This window comes from Salminus brasiliensis, chromosome 14 (genome assembly GCF_030463535.1).
Source record: "Salminus brasiliensis chromosome 14, fSalBra1.hap2, whole genome shotgun sequence".
Classification (NCBI taxonomy): Eukaryota; Metazoa; Chordata; class Actinopteri; order Characiformes; family Bryconidae; genus Salminus; species Salminus brasiliensis.
Window position 1 is genome coordinate 25,925,757 of NC_132891.1, and position 18,991 is coordinate 25,944,747.

At 39.5% G+C, this 18,991-nt stretch overlaps 1 protein-coding gene across 1 annotated transcript in view; it reads right to left on the reverse strand.

The window, feature by feature from the left end:
• Positions 1-1,274: 1,274 nt before the first annotated feature.
• Positions 1,275-18,991, reverse strand: part of samd10b (sterile alpha motif domain containing 10b) — a 91,878-nt gene continuing 74,161 nt past the window's right edge. The window contains exons 4-5 of the mRNA XM_072697093.1: positions 14,634-14,774; positions 1,275-2,965 (exon numbers count right to left, since the gene is read on the reverse strand). Of these exons, the coding sequence (XP_072553194.1) occupies positions 2,943-2,965; positions 14,634-14,774 (164 nt within the window). The 3' untranslated portion in view covers positions 1,275-2,942. The remainder of the gene's footprint in view (positions 2,966-14,633; positions 14,775-18,991) is intronic.

Consider the following 18,991-nt stretch of genomic DNA (forward strand, 5'->3'; position numbering starts at 1 on the left):
GTGTACATGAAAGAATGAATGGGGCCATGTATTGTGAGATTTGTATTGTGTATTGTGAGTGCAAACTTCCTTCCATCAGCAAGGGCATTGAAGATGAAACGTGGCTGGGTCTTTCAGCATGACAATGATCCCAAGCACACTGCCAGGGCAAAAAGGAGTGGCTTTGTAAGAAGCATTTCAAGGTCCTGGAGTGGCCTAGCCAGTCTCCAGATCTCAACCCCATAGAAAACCTTTGGAGGGAGTTGAAAGTCTGTGTTGCCCGCCGACAGCTCCAAAACATCGCTGCATGAAGGAATGGGCCAACATACCAGCAACGATGTGTGCCAACCTTGTGAAGACTTACAGAAAATGTTTGACTTCTGTCATTGCCAACAAAGGATACATAACAAAGTATTGAGATGAACTTTTGTTATTGACCAAATACTTATTTCCACCATTATTTGCAAAGAAATTCTTTAAAAATCAGACAATGTGATTTTCTGAATTTATTTTCTCATTTTGTCTCTCATAGTTGAGGGGTACCTATGACATCAATTGCAGGCCTCTCTCATCTTTTTAAGTAGGAGAACTTGCACAATTGGTGACTGACTAAATAGTTTTTTCCCCCACTGTATATCATTTATGATATACAACCTGGTGTATTTTATTTTTTAAACACTCTGAAACACATTTTAACTGCAGTGTTAATGAGTAAATGGCCTTAACCGGTGTAGGCTGATTAGGTGGATACTTGTGAAGATGTGTCCTCTTGACATTACAAAAACAACAATTTAAAAATGGATGTTTTTTTCCAGCTTTTTTTCCATGTATGGCTGTATGAACTGAGGAGTAAATGGTGCGTTCTGTGGTGTATGGTCCCATTAAAACGGATCTTTGCAGTGTTCTAAAGCTCATTTTATGGGAGGAGCGTGAATTAGGCTTTTTGTGAACACAGTATTCCCCAAAAGAACTGTATAATCCACACAGAATGAACGGTTCACAGGCATCACAACGACAGTGGGTTCTAAAGCAGTCAAGACTAAATCGATGATTCTTACGTTTGACATATAAAAGGTAAAAGCACAGTGAACGTGGTGAGGATTATTCCTTTAAGATAGGAAGACATAAATTCTCATATTTATAAAGCCTTTCAATGCAAAAATGTTGATTCCGGATCCGTTCCCTCTTTTTATGCACCCCTGACCAATACATTATATAGCTTCTTAGGTCTGTCAGAGAGGTTTGATTGGTCGAATATATTTGAAGTAGTAGTGGCGTAACAGAATCATATGTGTTTTTGTAAGTGTAGATTGCTATGCATTTGTGTGATACACATTCAAAGGGAGGTAAAGACATGAAACTAGCATCATTCCACAGAGACCCTTTATGTTATTGCTTTAAACAGTGCAGAGACAATCCTAAAAGAGTTGCTTTCATACATATTTACAGTTATCAATCATTCTTAGATTCTACACATTTAGCCCTGTCATAAAAACTTTATTTATACTTCTTACAGACACAGTGTTTATTGTATACAAAGAAAACGTCTAGCTATATTGCGTACATCTCATAGCAAGATCTAAAAAAAAAAAAAAAAAGCATTCAGATCAAAAGGGATAAGTGTGTCTGGGAATGGACTACAATGGACAGCAGAAGACGTAACCATTAGGATGTATATAAAAAAAATAATTTATCCCACCCTGAGAAGAAATCAAATACATTATTTGAAGGTTGGTTATGGAGTGTGCCAGTCTATTGATATTGACATTCAGCAAGGAGTTCATTTAAATACAATGTGCTATTGACTCCATCAGAGAATCCATTGACCTTAAATAATGAAGCACATATGTCAACAACAGGAGAGCACTAGGTATTCAGATCTCTAGGTAGGCTTCTCTACTCTAGAATACTAATTCTATTTGCTCTATTTCTGCTGACAGCAGCACATCAATTCTTGTAAGAGCCAGACACACAGTATTCGTCATTGGACAGAGAGAGAAAGATGACAGTGTTTTTGTTCTGACTTCAGGAAGATGAATGCTTCGTCATCCTCTTGCCCATGTTGGTAGATGACAGATGTAGATGCAACTCATAGAGAACTCCTCTATTCTGATGTGAGGTCAGTTTTGCCTTTCTTTGAATGTCATTTGTAGAGGATAGGACTTGGTGAGTATAAGCCTGGTGAGTCGTAAGTCAGTGTAAAATAGATGACACACCACTTTTGGCTTACAGTTTTCTTTGCCAGAGTCCAGCAAAAATAAGCCAGTTATGGACAGTCCTCTTATGAGCATCAGTGTACAGCTAATGTTAGCTGGCTAGCTGGTTGATCAGTGAACATCCTAAAACTGCTGGAAAGACCACAGATCAGCTCTTGTTTTCTCTTGGCCCATGCTTCCAAGGCTCGCAAGATTGTGGTGGGATTGTGGGTTCACCTGGTGAACTCGTCTTGAAGTGACATTAACCGCTACTTGAAGGGATTGATTTCCCTTTTTCCAGTTGAGTAAACTGATTTTGGCGACAGACAAATTTTAAATGGCATTAATGGGGAAAAAAAACAACAGCCTCCTGCTTCCTGCAATCAGAGCAGAGAGTCAAACCGCTGACCTGACCTTGCATTTATCTGGTGAAGCACTGTAATGCAGTTGAGAACAAAATGTGGAACAAAATGAGTGTTGAATCTGATCCTTATATTACAGTATGAATTCAGCCATCATTTATTTAAAACGCATCAGCTTGGCTGCAAATGCTGAAGTTCTGGGCTCTGGTTCGGCCAGGAATAGAACTTTTCCCTTTTCACCAGTCTTCTCTAACCCCAGCCTGAGCTCAGTTTCTCTCTCTCTCCCAATCTCTCTCTCTCTTTATCTCCTCCTCTGTCAGTGTCCGTTTGGAGCGGTGCCTCTTCTCCTTATCAGGAATCCATTGTGTTTGGCGGAGAGGAGAAAGCTGCCAAATGGATGGATGAGCTAAGAAAAGTTGCCGAAAGAAGCTGGAGAAAGAAAGAGACAGACAAGGAGAGACGGTGAGAAAGAATAAATTATTCATGTGAACGGAGAGAATACATACATACATACAGGGGGAAAAAACATCATAAACCCTGTCTTGTCATCTTTCCCAACCAATCTACAGCATGCACACACACAGATTTTTGTCTTGGAGAACAGCTTGGGATTGAAGGGCTTTTCAAAAATGCTGAACAAGAGATACCGTATTATCAGATGCCGTTATCAGACAATGACTAAATGTGAATTCAAAAAGAATGTGATGCCACAGATGAAAGTAAGAGGGACTGATATAGCAAAGTATTATCAAAACAGCTTTGCTGGAGAAGGAAAGTGGACAGTAATAAAAAAAAAAAAAACTCAGTGCCAGTCCCAACAGATATGCAGCAAGGTTTGCAGCAAGCATGTGATGGTTTAGGTAAGCATTTGGCACAATGCTAATTTGTGCAGTATATTTTTTCTTGCATTAAACTCATAGTTCTTAAAACTAAAGAAGCAAACTCCGGACAGCAAGCATGTATAGAGGGAAACCTAAAAATCTGTATTCTGCTTCTTCTTTAATTGAACTATTTCTGCAAGGCTGATTGCTTTCCTTCCTCTTCCTTCAATAGACAATGCTGTAATATGTCTATTACATTTATATTAACAGAATAACTATATTTATTTCCATTTTGAAATATCAAAACCTAATGCAAAATGTTTCATTTTATATGATGCAATCTATCCGGTTTCACTTACAGCATATCTATTTAGCAAATGTTCTTTTCCTTCTCTTAATTTTCATTAAAATAATACAATTTATTAGAGAAACAAACAAACAAACAAAAAAAAAACGGTGGAGAATTTCCAGAAAGGACACACAGATGTTCCCCTAGTCTTGTCTGGAGAGTTTTTTTTAGCAATTTGCATAAGTCTGTATGTGTCATGCACCAGTATTTCATATTCACTGCAGGCACTGAATGTCTGACACAGAAAAAAAGCAGGACAAATCTTTTCATCAAGGACACAAAAAGTGCAGAAAAGCCCATCTACATACTGCATATCACAATGGCAGCGGAGTTTAGCCGGAACTATGCATATTCCATAATGCAATCAGTTGACTAGAGCTGCTAAGAAAACCCCCCTGATTGCAATTTAGGAACATGATATTATCTCAGCTTCCGGAAATCAATAACAGCCTTGTCTAATTTTCGACACTGAACTCGAGGAAATGAAAACGAGAGAATGAAGGAACAACACAAAAACGGCCAAGCATTACAAAAAGAATTGTCCTACTGTTTCAAATACATTTCTAAAGGTAAACAATATCCCTTCTTATGCATCATCAGCAGAAAATTGGATTGGATATCAGATGAGTGTTTCTCCCTGTAGGGTGTTTGAGTGTTGGAGTAGTTTGATGATAGTCTGATAGCTATAATAGCATGAGAGCCTACTTTAACATGCTCATCTAGAGTGAAGTGCTTCAATTGAACATTTCTCATTTCAAAGTCTAGTTGGTTTAAACATGCTGAACTGAGTCAGACAATACTTAATATTTTAATGTTGGTACCTGTAGGAAAAAGTGTCAGTCTTAATCAACATTTTGATTTTTCATTTAATCAACCATTTGATTCTGATCAAGATTTTGGAACCAACCTGAACTCTGGACAGCAACTGGTTGTTCAGAAATGGATGGTAGCTAAACTACTGCAAATCATGGACAATGTTTTCTTTACCCTACATGAGAGTTTAACCTGGAACTGGTTGAGCTTCGGACTAACACAGCCACAAGGATAGCAAAGATTGGTCCAAGTGATCTTTCTTTCCTACTGCTATTAAACTGTATAACTCATTTGTCCTGTGTTGGATGTGTTGGATGTGATTTTTGAATACAAGATAAAACTCCACTATATACTTTCTTACCTCACACACAGTCAGGTTCACAAGTATTTGGACAGTGACAGTGTATAATTTGATATACAGTTATCAATATGTGATTGAAGTGGAGATTTTCAGCTTCAATTCAATATGTTTAACCTACTGCATCAATAGAATTGCAGACATTTTTATATAGTCCTTCCATCTTCACATGGGATATACGTGGTAGGAACAAAAACTTCAAAACTTTCAATAGAAGTCAATGTAAAAAGCTTTTATTCATTTTAGTCATTTGGGGAACATTTTATTGGTCTGTTCATCATGAAATTCTGATGCAATTTGAAGAGCAACTGCTGGAGTCACATTATGCCAAAATGTGAAAAATGGCTTACATGGAGATACAAGGTTTTTTAAAGTGAAAGTGATGAATTAAGTCTGGAAACCATGGCCTTCACCAAATGCTGATCTGATCTTCCTTCGCAGAGATGCTTTGCTAATAACAAGCAGCCATCTTCAGCCATCTTCATCTTTCTGCACTCAGTTTTGTCTTCAGTAAGTTAAAAGCATGTTCAGTTGGGTTGAGGTCAGGTGACTGACTCTGCCTTTTAAGGACATTGCATTTCTTTGACTTAATAACTGCCTTAAGTCAAACCCATGGCCATCACCAAATGCTGATTTTTTTCCCTGGGATGCATTGGCAGATCTTTAACAAGCAGCCACCTTCAGCTGCTGCTTGCTGCTTGCTGCTTCAGTTTTGTCTTCAGTAAGTTAAAAGCATGTTCAGTTGGGTTGAAGATGGTTGATTCTGCCATTTAAGAATAGATAAGGTAAGATAAGATAAGATAATCCTTTTAGTCCCACAGTGGGGAAATTCTCAGTGTCACAGCAAAAAAGGGATAGCAAGACACTCAGTTACAAAAAAATATAGATAAATAATTTACACTACATACACAATATAAATAAGAATTTAAAAAGCAATAGTAATATTATTTACAGGTTATTGCAAATGACCCTTAAATGCACATGTGGAGCATCTTAAGGCAAAATGTCATTATCCATCTGTACTGTGAAGTGCCAACATGTTTACAGCATTTAACTAATAATGAGCAGAAAGTATAGGTGTTTACACATCAGCATGCATCCTTCTACTTCTACCTCTGTAATTTTACGTCTTAAGTAAAATAAAAATGTAATCTGTTCTATGTGGTGACATCATTCTGAAGTACCTTCATTTATGTACCTTGAAATATTTGAAATGTCCGTATGATAATGGTAATTTATTTAAATAATGGTTAGTTTATATATATTTATAGTATAAATTTCTACAAAAAATAAGTTCCAGAAGCCATACAGTAAACTACTATATACCTTCAGGTTTATCATTGGTAAGAAAAAAAACAAGATGGCTGGCATTTGAGTTGTGAGAGTGTGTCATCTGCTTCAAGCCTTTGAGAGACACCCCTGTGACCTTAAAGGCGTATAATAAAGGTAAGAGAGTGTCTCTCAACATGACATTTAAAATGAGTAAGTGAGAGAGAGAAGGTGGGTGTGTGAGAAAGAGAGAAAGACAAGGAGTCAGAGAGAGCAAGAAGGAGGGAAGATGGCAGAGGGATGTAGAGTGTGCAGAGAAAGTTCAGCAAAAGGTCAGTACACAGCCACTGGGATTCTAGCCTCCGTTCCAGCTGTGATCAGTCTGTAATGACGTCTGGACACAAAGCAATCTAAAACAAATGACACTTGGACAGAATTTTAAATATTTGGTCAAATTCTGACAGAACAGAAAATATCTGATGTGTGCTTGCAGTACACACTATAATGACCATGTATCAATTATGGGTCACACCACTGCAATAATGCAATTGGCCACAGCAAAAGGGCAAAGTTTCCACTCCTCCTACAAGGTTTGGTAAATTACCACTTTTGGAGAAACCCTGGACTCACAGTCTGCAGTTATCCGAATTGGGGCCAAAAATAAAGAACCTTTCAGTGGTTCTTAAACTCAGATCTTGGTTTGGGCCCGAAGTATAACGAACAACCTTGACATAGCTCAGTCGGTAGAGGGTCCAGGGTTCAAGTCCCAGTTTGGCGAGACATCCGTTTCTTTATTGTGGGCAGTGGTGGCTCAGTGGTTAGAGCTCCGGCCTATTGATGACAGGGTTGTGGGTTCGATACTCTGCAACACTTAGCAAGCTGCCATTGTTGGACCCTTAAGGAAGGCCCTTCACCCTCTCTGCTCCCCAGGGGCCGCAGCAATGGCTGCCTACCGCTCCGGGCACCCTTATTCACAGTGGTTGTCTTATCTTGTCATATAGAACCTTTATATCAGTGGTTCAGAAACCTGGACACCCAGACAGTACAGATATTTGCTTCAGCCCAACTCACTACATATAGGGACAGAGTATGGAGAAGTCTCTGAGAGGCACTGATATAAAGCCCAGAAACCCTCAGAAACTGCTTGGAAAGCCAGTCCAAAGTATTGAGTCAGAAACAATGGCAGACAACGATCTAAAATCTGCTAACTCCAGTAAAAGCTCCTTGATTGCGGTAGCATTCAAGCCTCAACGATACCTGCCCCCCTCTACTACTCCCCTCTATAATTACTACAGAGACGAGTAACAGATGGTGAATTCTCTGTGCACCACTCAATCTCCTTCTGCTGAACAGGGACAATTTCTCAGACGAAGGACAGAGAGGCAGTTTTGCGGCAGAAAAGGAGAAAAACAAACACGCTGGGGTGGAGAGTTGAGCAGGAGGGCGCAGGCTGGCAGATGTTGGGGACAGCCTCTGGCTGCACTCCTGGTGTGTACAGGCTGGCTGGCCTGACTGAGGAATTCTACTGGCAGGAGAACGTCTGCCATCCGCCTCCTCACTTTTAAAGCGAAACGTCAGAGACAAATCTAATTTACAGAATTACTCCAAACATAGTGGATCAGCCAAAGTGTGTTTGTGTCCAAAATGAAAAATCCTTTAGATTTGCACTGGAGCTACAAAGCTAATCTAGCTACAGGTGACGGAAGCTTAAAGCCCTATAATTAGCATTATGCAAAGTCATGACTATATTATAACATACAAGTAATCTTAAATAGGCTCAGTTTCTGACACTGTATGGAATACTGGTATCCATTAAAAGTGGTAGCCACTCCTGAAACCACTTATTTTGTCGACTGTCACTGCCACTAACGTGTCTTGGCTAATTCATTACATATGGGGTACAAAGTTTTTGTTTTTTTTTGCTGGCCTATCGCTTTAAGCTGACTTGAGCTCAACCCCACAATAGTAAGCTAAATTGAAATGGAGAAAAACTGGAAACCAGCAAGGCAGTTTCACGAGAGCATCATGACTTCATACAAGAAAAGAACAGAGAGTTCGAGCGCAATGAAAAAAGTCTATTTTCCTTTTCAACCCTCAAATAACAAGACGTGAGCAAAACAGCGCCAAAAGCGAGTGAACAAAGAGCTGGTGGCTGCTACACAATAGCAGCATTCTGTAAAGCTCCACAAAGCTGCAGCAGACGAGAAAGTGTCAGTCAAAAGAGATCTGTAAACACTTTTTCTCTCTCCTTCTTTTGTGCTTAAATGTTGCTATTACAGACTATTACGGTAGCATTTTGGACAGTAATTTGTGGTACAAGTAATGAAGGCTGGGGCCCAGTACGAATAGCAATGAAGGACTGGGGAGCATCTGCCCTGCTCTAGGTTAAATTACATTTCAGAATGAATGCAAGAGGAGAAAAGGAGGGGGGTGATAGAAGGCAGAATGAATTAGCTTTAGCTGTGTGCTCATAAGACTGCAGCTGTTTAAAATAACCGGAGAAGTACATTAATGCAGGAAGAACACAGTAGCAGGTGTGGAACAGATAGCAATGACAGGCAACAATGAGGAACACAAACAATCATTCATTTGTATTCACTAGCAGAATCTGCTCTAACGTGCAGCTAACTGCTACAGATGTTTACTTTAGAGATCATTCAAATAAGGTGTGTTAAGAGGTTTAAAGTCCTGATGCACGAACAGCGTTGTACTCTCAGCACTGCAGATGTGTTCAAAAGCCTAAAAATACACAAATAAAAAAATAAGTGCACAAATTAATTTAAAAAGTAAATAATTACTGTTATTTTCTGTTGTAAGGACCCAGCGCCAACCCCACAGCAGTAGCATTTTCAGTTGTACACTATAATAGCAGTAGCATTTTCAGTTGTACACTGGAAAATAGAAGAGCTGGGCAAGATGCCGATATTTTATCGTATTGTGATCAATTATGTTAGCGTGATACGCAATATGCTTTTCTAAGCATATTGAGGATATTGTTAGTGCTTAAAGAACACTGATCAACTGCAAGTTTCATTACAAACAGTGTAATTAGACTAGTTTAATTAGATAAGAAGCAGCAGATGTTAAATAAAAATGAATATCACTGTAAAAAAAAGTGTCAGTCAAAAGAGATCTGTAAACACTTTTCTCTCTCCTGCTTTTGTGCTTAAATGTTGCTATTACGGACTATTACGGTAGCACTCACTCACAATGTGTAGTTCCAGTTTCAGAATGAAATGAATCCACCACTTAGTAGAATCTGTGTTGTTCAATATTTTTAATTGCTCAACCCTTAATGCAGAAATGCTTACTACACACTGTAAGGTGTATTACTCAGTAACTACAGGGACTTCTGTAAAAACCGGTGGGGCTATTCTTTGGTGAAGTTTGTAATAACACTCCTAGACTGTTTAATGGGTAAAACCAATATTTTCAGAATGCTACAAAACAGTGTCAGTATGACAGGGTAACCTAAAATTGTTTCTTTACCTCATCTCTCATAGAGGCTCTTGCAAACTGTACAATAAAGTCGAAAAAAAAAAGTCGTTACAGCTGTAGCGCTATTCAATCAAATACCACACAAATATACAGAAAAAGTGACTCAAATTTCTAATTTCAGTTTCAAAACAACAGCCAAAACTTGTGAAAATAACTCAACTGGAAGACAGCAGTTAGATAGCAGGTAGTGTAGATATAATAATAATGTCCAAATCCCAAAATAGTCTAGAGTCCAGATTTAAAGCCTACAGAAAACATTTGGCCCCCAATCTTACACCGTGTGCAAAGCATGTTGCAATGCTCATTGCTATCTTACACCCCGCCAACAGTCTACTTTCACACCTTCCGTCTGCAGCGTTTAATCAGCAACGGGCTTGTGAATATATCTGCACCGATGGGCGTGGTCGTCTTGAAATGAGGTGTGTTCAGGTAAATTTCTGGTATATTGCTATCTTAGCAATGGAAAACACAGGTGCGCCCTTGGTCTCCTTTAACACAAACTAGTCTGGCAGCGTTTTTAGTTGTTTGAAGCCATCAATGCTGAGTAGAAATGGATGGACCCTTCCTTCTGTAAAGGGCCGTCTGCAAGCTTATCCACAAGACAAAAAGGGAGGAATATTCCACACCAAGTTACTTAAGTAATTTGTTGTTTCACTTTCTTTGGCACAGCCCTCAAAAAAAGTTTATTTGAATTATTTGGTAAATTCAGCTAAATGCATAATTGATCAGGGTACCAATTTCAATAAAGAAGTTACATTTAGTCATGGTTTGGTCTTCATGGCGCATTCATATATGCTACATTTACCCATTAGGTAAACATGGTGCCGATTTTATGTTTTTATTCATATATGTCACAGATTTGTTGTTTGCATGGCAGACCTGGCAGACAGAGTTTCCTCATAACTCTTTTTGCTTAGCAGGACAAGAGACAGAGCATTGTAAACAAAAAAGCAGCTCATCAAAATCTGGGTTAATTCAAGGATGGATGGAGATATGGAGATATTTGGAACAACAACAACAACAAAAAAAGTCGAAGGAGCTTCTTCACAAAGATCAAATCCAGTATTAATCACCTTTCTCTGAGCTTGTGTTCCTTTGCTAGCATTCTTCTTCATGGCAAGTAAACAAAAGAAACTTCCACAGTTAAGCACAGAAACCCATCAAAATGACTCTTTTCTGTTCTGAGTGCAGCTGTTCGAGTTTGTGCTGTTTGTCCTCCAATAAGTTGAAAAGTAAAGTCAGCATTTCGCTCTGCTGATTTCACATCATATAAAAGGAGTCTATTCATTTTTTTATCATGAACATAACAGTAAGTGTATGCTGTATGGAAACAATGGATTACCGGCAAAAGCTCAAAATCTCAGTAAGGTCAGTGAACATGTCCGTGGCATCAGAATGACATGTCTTTGTGTCATTTAATACAAACAAGATGGTCAAAATACTTCGCCATGATGTCAATATATTAGTGAGCATTCTTGGCCAAAAAAAGAATTGTCCCCAAATAATCAGATCATAGTCAGAGTCCAGATTTAAGACCTAAAAAAAAACTTTTGGTCTCCTTAGACACAAAGTAGCTTGGCAGTGTTTTTAGCTGTGTGAAGCCATCAGTGCTGAGTAGAAAAGAATGTACCCTTCTTTCTGTAAATGGCCGTCTGCAAGCTTATCCAAAGACAAAAGGGGTGAAATATTTCACACTAAGTTACACTAAGTATCTATCTATGGAATGATTTGTTGTTTCACTTTCTTTGGCACAGCCCTCAAATAAAGCTCAGCGTTTAGCCATTTTGGGTATGGCCTATTCTTTGGCCTGGGAATGTACTCTTAACTGTTTTCTGAAGTTCTGAAAATGCATTTCTTTCAATGTGAAGACAATGCAAACAAAGACAAAGCAAATCATATTTGGGTAATAAATCAGATTTGAGTAGCTTTTACCTGTTGTATTAACATATGCCTTGATTAATAAGTGAAATTAGGCAATTAAATTAAACAAAAAACATTCCTGTAAATAGGCAGTAATCCTAGCCTATTACACCGGATATGTGACTGCTCTCTATATGTTCCTGCTGTCATGTCCTTTCTTCAAAGACATCCTTCATCCTTTCCAGTAGTTATGTGGTCATGTGTCCAGTGAACACATATCTTTAACATACTAGACTGAGGAATGGAGAACAGGGGGATAGGAGGTCCTCAGTAGATTGTCCCATAGTACATCATTCCTTTCTAGCCATCTCTTTTAGACATAATAGGAATCTGGCAATTCCTGCATTCAGAGCTGCTCTAATGTTAATGTTAACGTGTTGCTTTTTAACATGTTAAAGATATAAGGTGAGTTTTCAACACATTAAGTAACAATAGTTTTTATGTGAGGTTTGTGCCAAAGCATTTGAAAATTCATGTAATACCTTCCATCCCAATTATGGATCATTTAATGAATGACACATTTACTGTGTCTACATCAACACACTATACCATGTCTCTTAGTGCACTTATTAAACATATTGAACATGTCAAATTTGTATCACATCTCCTTTTAGAGTGCAGAGAAAAGCTTTAAAAAGTGTGAGTGAGCTTTTTCTCTCCTCTATCTCTCTGATCTCCTCACCCTCCCCTCCACCTAACACCATCTCACCATCTGTCTGCACAGCCCTCCAAAAATCCATCACACACACCCCTACCAGCATGCAAGAACATCAGAGAGAAAGAAAGAAAAGAAAGAAAGAAAGAAAAAGAAAGAAAGAAAACAATATTAAGAAAAACGAAATGACATGACCATGTGCTTGGAGGGTTGAAGGAAAGGACAAACAAAGGAACTGTAAACATTACAAGGGAAAATGAAAGAAGCTTGGCTAAGACAGGTCAAGGAGCGTAAAAGAAAGAAAGCGATTGAACGAGGGAGGGGGAGGGAGAGTGGGGAGAGAGAATGAGCTGAACGTGAGACAGAAGGTGTGTCTGAGGCTGAAGGACGGCTGGAGGGTAAACACAGATGCGTAGGCTTCCTCATTAATATGTGCACTCCCAAACAATATGTCTCCCAGCTCTCCGCTGCTCACCAACAGCAAGGAAAAACCCTCGGTTCCTCAAACTCCTCTCACTTCTTTCTCCTGCTCAATATTTGATGTTTTTCGTTTGGAGTGACTAAATCAAATATGACAAGCTGCTATAGGGGTCCTCTCTTTATATCTCCACTCTGTGGGCCATCACGGATACTTAGGCTGGCACATCTAAGAATAAACTCAGGATCAGCTGGCCCTTACAGCAGTGCAGTCTGGAAAGGCCCACTGCGCTGAGCTTAACTTAACCTGACAGGTGATGGCAACTATCAAGAACAAAGTAATCAGCGCTGACAGCACTTTTATTTTACCTCCACAACCAGCAACACCACCTCTCCACCTGTCTGGACCCTCACCCAAGCCCCTTTTTTCACAACACCCAGGTGTGCCTTCCTTTTTAACAGGAGACTCAATTAGTTTCCTCTATTATGTTGCATAGGCCAGGGTGTGGTGAACTGTTAAATTAAATTTGCCTCCCCTGTGCTAGCAGGAGAATTTCCTGACACAGCGTTTAAATGGGCTCTAATTTGCTTGCTCTTAATGGAGGGGCCAGACTGGGGTCTGACACTTGCTTGAGCAAGAACATGGCCTGTAGCTGCGCGCAGGACCTGTAGCCCGAGAAGCTCTTCGTACTACACATCTTATCCCTCCTGGCTAATTACCGCTATACACTGTTGTACAAAAAAAAAACTAATTATAAATTAGTGATTATAAAGTGATTTTAATTTAATTAAAAACCAAGTATGGAATTATAATGAATCCATGAAGTAAAATGTCCTCACATCTGCAATCTACACATACCTCCACTTCATCAAAAACAGCTACCTTCCGCCTACCAGCCACTCTGAGCTTATCTTACCTTACAGGACCACTATGCACAGTAGGTTCACACTCTGTACAGCTGCACATGTTATGGCAATATTTTAATTAATAGTTTACATGCAAAGATTCATGGCAGACAGTGGTTCATTTTGTGTTGTGTTTAACCTGACCGCTAGATAGCAGTGTTGTACTCTTCAGATCCACTCTTGCATATAATGGTTTTTTAAAATATATTTTTCCTAAAGTTTGATTAAAACATTGCAATACATCAACTTACAAACAGTATTGTAATATACACTGCCTGGCCAGAAAACAAGGTCAGATAAAAAGAAGGTCATGTGATCTGATTAGTCCAGATTTACCCTGTTCCAGAGTAATGGATGCATCAGGGTAAGAAGAGAGGTGACTGAAGTGATGCACCCATCATGCCTAGTGCCTACCGTACAGGCCAATGGGGGGAGGTGCTTTGATCTGGGGTCGCTGCAGTTGGTCAGGTCTAGGTTCAGCAACGTTATGTGCCCAAAGAATGAGGTCAGCTGACTACCTGAATATACTGAACGACCAGCTTATTCCATCTGTGAATTTTTTTCTTCCCTGATGGCTTGAGCATATTTAAGGATGTGTTGGAGAAGACTTTGCACAGTGGTCCAAATCTCCCATCATCAATACATCAAAGATCTTGGGGGAAAAATAAATGCAACTCTGGACAGAAATAAAGGTTGTGACATTGCAGAAGCTTGTGGAAATGATACTGTAATCAAAGCTAAAGGCAATTCAATGAAATATTAGAGTGTGTGACCTGTTATTTTTGGCCAGGCAGTGTATATCGCAATATACTGAATGGTAACCCCTGTGTCGTATGCAGGTTTTTGCCATTACACAGCCCTACCAGCAAGGTGGACCTACACATATTTACATATTTAAGAAATAGGTGTTTTACCACTGAATGGTCTTTTTTCTAAATATATCATATATATTTAGAAATATAAATATATAAATATAATATATCTAAATATACAGTATTCAACTCCCAGTTCCATGCAGACATGCAATTACCAATCACACAGCTATAAAACTGTTAGTGTGTTGCCATAGCATGTTGTGAAGTTGTGCACACCTCTGCTGAGCAGCTGTAGATTGCGCACCTCCTCTCGGACCTGCAGTTGGAGAACCTGCTGCAGCACCTCCTGCCTCAGTGTCTCTTGCACAATGCCCATGCGCTCCAACTTTTCTCCATTCAGCCGCAACAGAGCGCGACCTGTTTGTGAGAGAAAAGAGGGGAATAAACATACAGATACAATAAATTGTATAGGTGTATAGAAAATAAATATGGGGGCGCTGTAGGAGCTCACTGATTGGTGATGCCACGCTCTGAAAACAGGTGGGAGAAAAAACAAGCCCACCGTAGTTGTGAGTTAACGACACGCTGAGTTGTTTGAAAGTGAGACCGTAGCTAACCTGGATTTCAAATGTGCCTGAAATTACTCCTAAAGCCATTCCCTCTCGACTCTGCACTCTAAGCTATGCTGCTTTATCCTCTAATCATGGGGGATTTGAGCCTCAGTTAGCTGGAACACAGCAGAACCTGTCTCATTTTACCTTTCTGTTCCTCCCAACACCAGTCGCTCAACTTCCCTCTTTTAGACACAGGATTTTATTCTCAACAGTGTCGGTAGTTCAGCAGTTAGTCAACTACAGCTAAACTGAGCTGTCGTATAGCCAGAGCTGTAGCTGAGCTAGTTAAGCAAGAGCTAGCTTAGCGAGGCCTACTGATCCAAAACCATGGAGAAAAACTTTAATTTCAGCTTTCTGTGCTTTCAACCGCAGTCATCCATCTGAGCCATTCTTGTCTAAACGTTTATAAGTGTGCTTTCTGTCAGTCAGACTTCAATTCATCTGTGGTGAGCAGACTGTTATCCTGCTAACTGGGCTAATGCTAACCAGCTTCTCTCTCTTGCAGTTGTCAGACTGATGATTTAACACTTATTAATTGACACATATAAAACTGTGCTTGTCCACTTAGTTTTTCCCTCTGTGAGCAATCTAAACTTTATATTTGATCATTTTTCAGTTTTAAAATAAGGCAGGTTGAGGTGCAAAAGCCAAATAAATGTCAAACCATTTGTGCTACAGCCCCCGACCCCGGCAATACCTTATACCACAGTAATATTTGAGACGGTATGACTGTATGATAAAAATGGTTACGGCCCAACCCTAACACTAATCTGTGCAAAATACAGGTAGAAAGGTTTAATACATGTAAGTTAAGGTGTAAGTTGTATGATGATGATGATGACGATAATGTGATGTTCATGTTTTAATCAGGAAGGCTATCTATAATTCATGAGACCTGACGTGTTGTAATATTGCCACAGTAACTCCCGACACTCTTTTCTCCACATAGTGACTAATGGCTCGTTAGCCTGTATGCTCAGATTTTTGGGTACACTAAGGATGTGACTGAATACGATTACATTCGGACAGTTTTTGATTGGAAGGCAACAAATAATTTTTAGGTTTTACATCCATTCCATGCCAGACATAACCTTGAGATGCTTATGTAAGTCTGTGGTTGCGCCTGAATAGTTTACTAAAATTTCTTTTGTCATGGTTAATGTACTCTCAGCGCTAAACAATTGAATCCATTATGTCATCAGATCAGTAAACTATTCGGAAGAGTTGACCATTAGTAGTTTATAGTGGCCTGTAAGTGTAAAACACCTTAACAAACACTGCCTTAGGGAGCTGCATAAAAATGGCATATTTTTGGCCTGAATAAAAAATGTATATAAAATGAAATAATCAAATGATATACTTTTCAACTCAACATTTAGTTAGAGCCGCCAGTCCATATAGAACATGTCAACCATGACAAATATACATTAACCTGAACATGCGTGTTCATTGCATTTCTGGTCATTCTTTATCATTCATAAATTATTAGGGTTGTGTACTGGCAAGAACTTGCCGTGTGATATTACTAATTAAAAATCTATACTGTTTTTTTGAATCGATACAGTACTGCAAAACTATCATGACACTTCGATAAACCGATACAGATACAGATGTAGCTAAGATATAGATATTATATAGAGTTTTGAGCACACGCCACACTCCTGTTACCCTCATTCATTTGTGAACTCTGGAATTAACATAGTTTCAGTGTGAAATCTAACTTTAGGATACAGTGACGAAGCTTGATCTCTGTTGTTTTTAAGCTAGTTCTTATTAGCAAAGAAACCAATAGGCCGGGTCAGTACATCCATGCCAACGCTCTTGTATTGGGCTGCATAAAACTCTGAGCTCCTCCCGTTGATGCTGTGTGCTTGTCCTTCAAAAGCATGACAATTTATCAATGCTGACACTCAAACCGGCACAAGAGGCATTTCATAATTACACTCGTACATCATTATGCTCTTTAATCTCCCATTCTAGTTAAGGCAGGTACATGGCCCCTCCCCAATGAGCAGAAAACACAGCCTAGGCAATTTATGCAATAGTGCATGCATTAGCGATCATTACCAAACGATGCCTACTGAATGTAATGACAGATAACAAAGTCATGTTATTTAAGTATGATAGGGTGACCTTGGGTCGGCTGCCTTTAATAGCTGCGGCCCATTCTTCAAATGGCTCGGCGGTGGACATCTATTCCCCACTGCCGAAGAAACAGAATGACCTTAGTAATTGCTAACTGGGTTTTTAACAGGGTGGAATATTTTCAAAGAGGGAGGAAAGGATATTGGGGGTGAGAACATGTTGATTAAAGAAGATGCAAATGAGGAGATGCGTAGAGCTTCACCAGGAGTCACAATTTAGCAAGATCTGCATTGGGGCTGAGGCTGATAGTGGCTTTTGTTGTCAGGAACAAACCTGGTTGAACAGCAACCTTATTTAACACCTTCTGGTTTAAGTGCTGTTCCTAACAAGAGAGGAGAGCTCTCAAAAATACACCCTATTATATAATGTGTGCATAGTGTTATGTAGAGTAGTGAATGAGTAAATGAGTGAACCATTCAGAACTAGGTATTATCTGATAGGTAACATTCATAAGGAGAGGTATTCATAAGGAGAGATCCAATCAACCAGCTAATCATAGCTGTACATCAGCCATTTCTAATAATACCCCCGATAAGCTTGCCGATGGTACCCTCTGAAAAGGCATAACTAATAGGAGTCAGCTAGCTAACATATGGCTATAAAATAGCCATTCCTAAGAAAAGGGTGCTAGCTGTCAACAGACCATCAGCTGTTCCTAATGAAAGAGAGGCATGTCTAGGTAGGCATTCAGTGGGTTTTCCTACCACAGGAATAAAATAGCTCAGGTATACTCAGTGAGGATGATGATTTTATTTTGCAGACCATTGAGTATGATTTAAAGTGACGGTAAAGTTTCAAACTATATAACACCCACCTATAGAAAACACAGTGGATCCTACTGCAAGTCATTAGTTACCTCGCCATGATAATGAGTGTGGTCGTGCAAGCATGTATGTGTGTGCATTTTGAGTGTGCTCTTGAACAAAGCACCAGGGGAAAAAGAAAGTGCATGAGAGAGAGAGAGAGAGAGAGAGAGAGAGAGAGAGACAGTAAGAGAACAAAGCACTAGGGGAGAAAGAAAGTGTATGACAGAGATAGAGAGAGACAGACGCAGACAGACAGACAGAGACAGACAACAAAACAAGCTTCAGATCTCAGAGCTGTCAGACTTTAGCAGCAGTACCTCCTCCTAGCCATACTATAGTGTTCAGTGCCAGGAATCTCTCAGCAATTGCACAATACAACAGCTCCCTTTCTGCCTTCTCTCCTAATCCCAGCATCTTCCTCTTTATTGTTTTCTCTTGCACTCTTCCACAGGAAGATTCAGCATGAGTACTGAGGCTGTTTGCCTTTGACTGTTTTGGTGTTTCATGGTGGGCATAGAAACATGTACTAAAATATTTTGTATTACATATAAAGAGTTTGTAGCCATTGCTGAATGCACTGGACATTATTTGTGAGAGGTTAAATGACCGCAGTGTAACTTCCGCTCTCTGTTTCATATTTTTCATATTATATTGTCACAGAATATTCTGTACATGCAGGGCATATATGAGTAGGGCATGTAATCTAAACATGTACATGCATTGGGTGCTTTTCCTTGGTCTGTGGCAGCCTATTAGCATTCTGTAGAGTGTAACTTGCCTTGACCAGAGCAACCAAAGGATAACCCTGAGTTAAACACTAATCACTACCACCCCCCCACCCCCAGTCTCACTGTACATACCAATTTGTCCAGATCGATCTCCTCACAGAGAGACCTTCATGTCAAAAAGCATCAGGCAGTCAAGCCTATTGTGATGTGAAAAGTGTTAAGCATGTGAGTGTGTGACTGCAGAGGATTTACGAAGATCACTACACAGCGATGCCGTACTGACCCAGTAAGGTAGTATGACTGTAGGCTGTCCCAGCAGAGCAAACAAGGTCTTGCCCTGA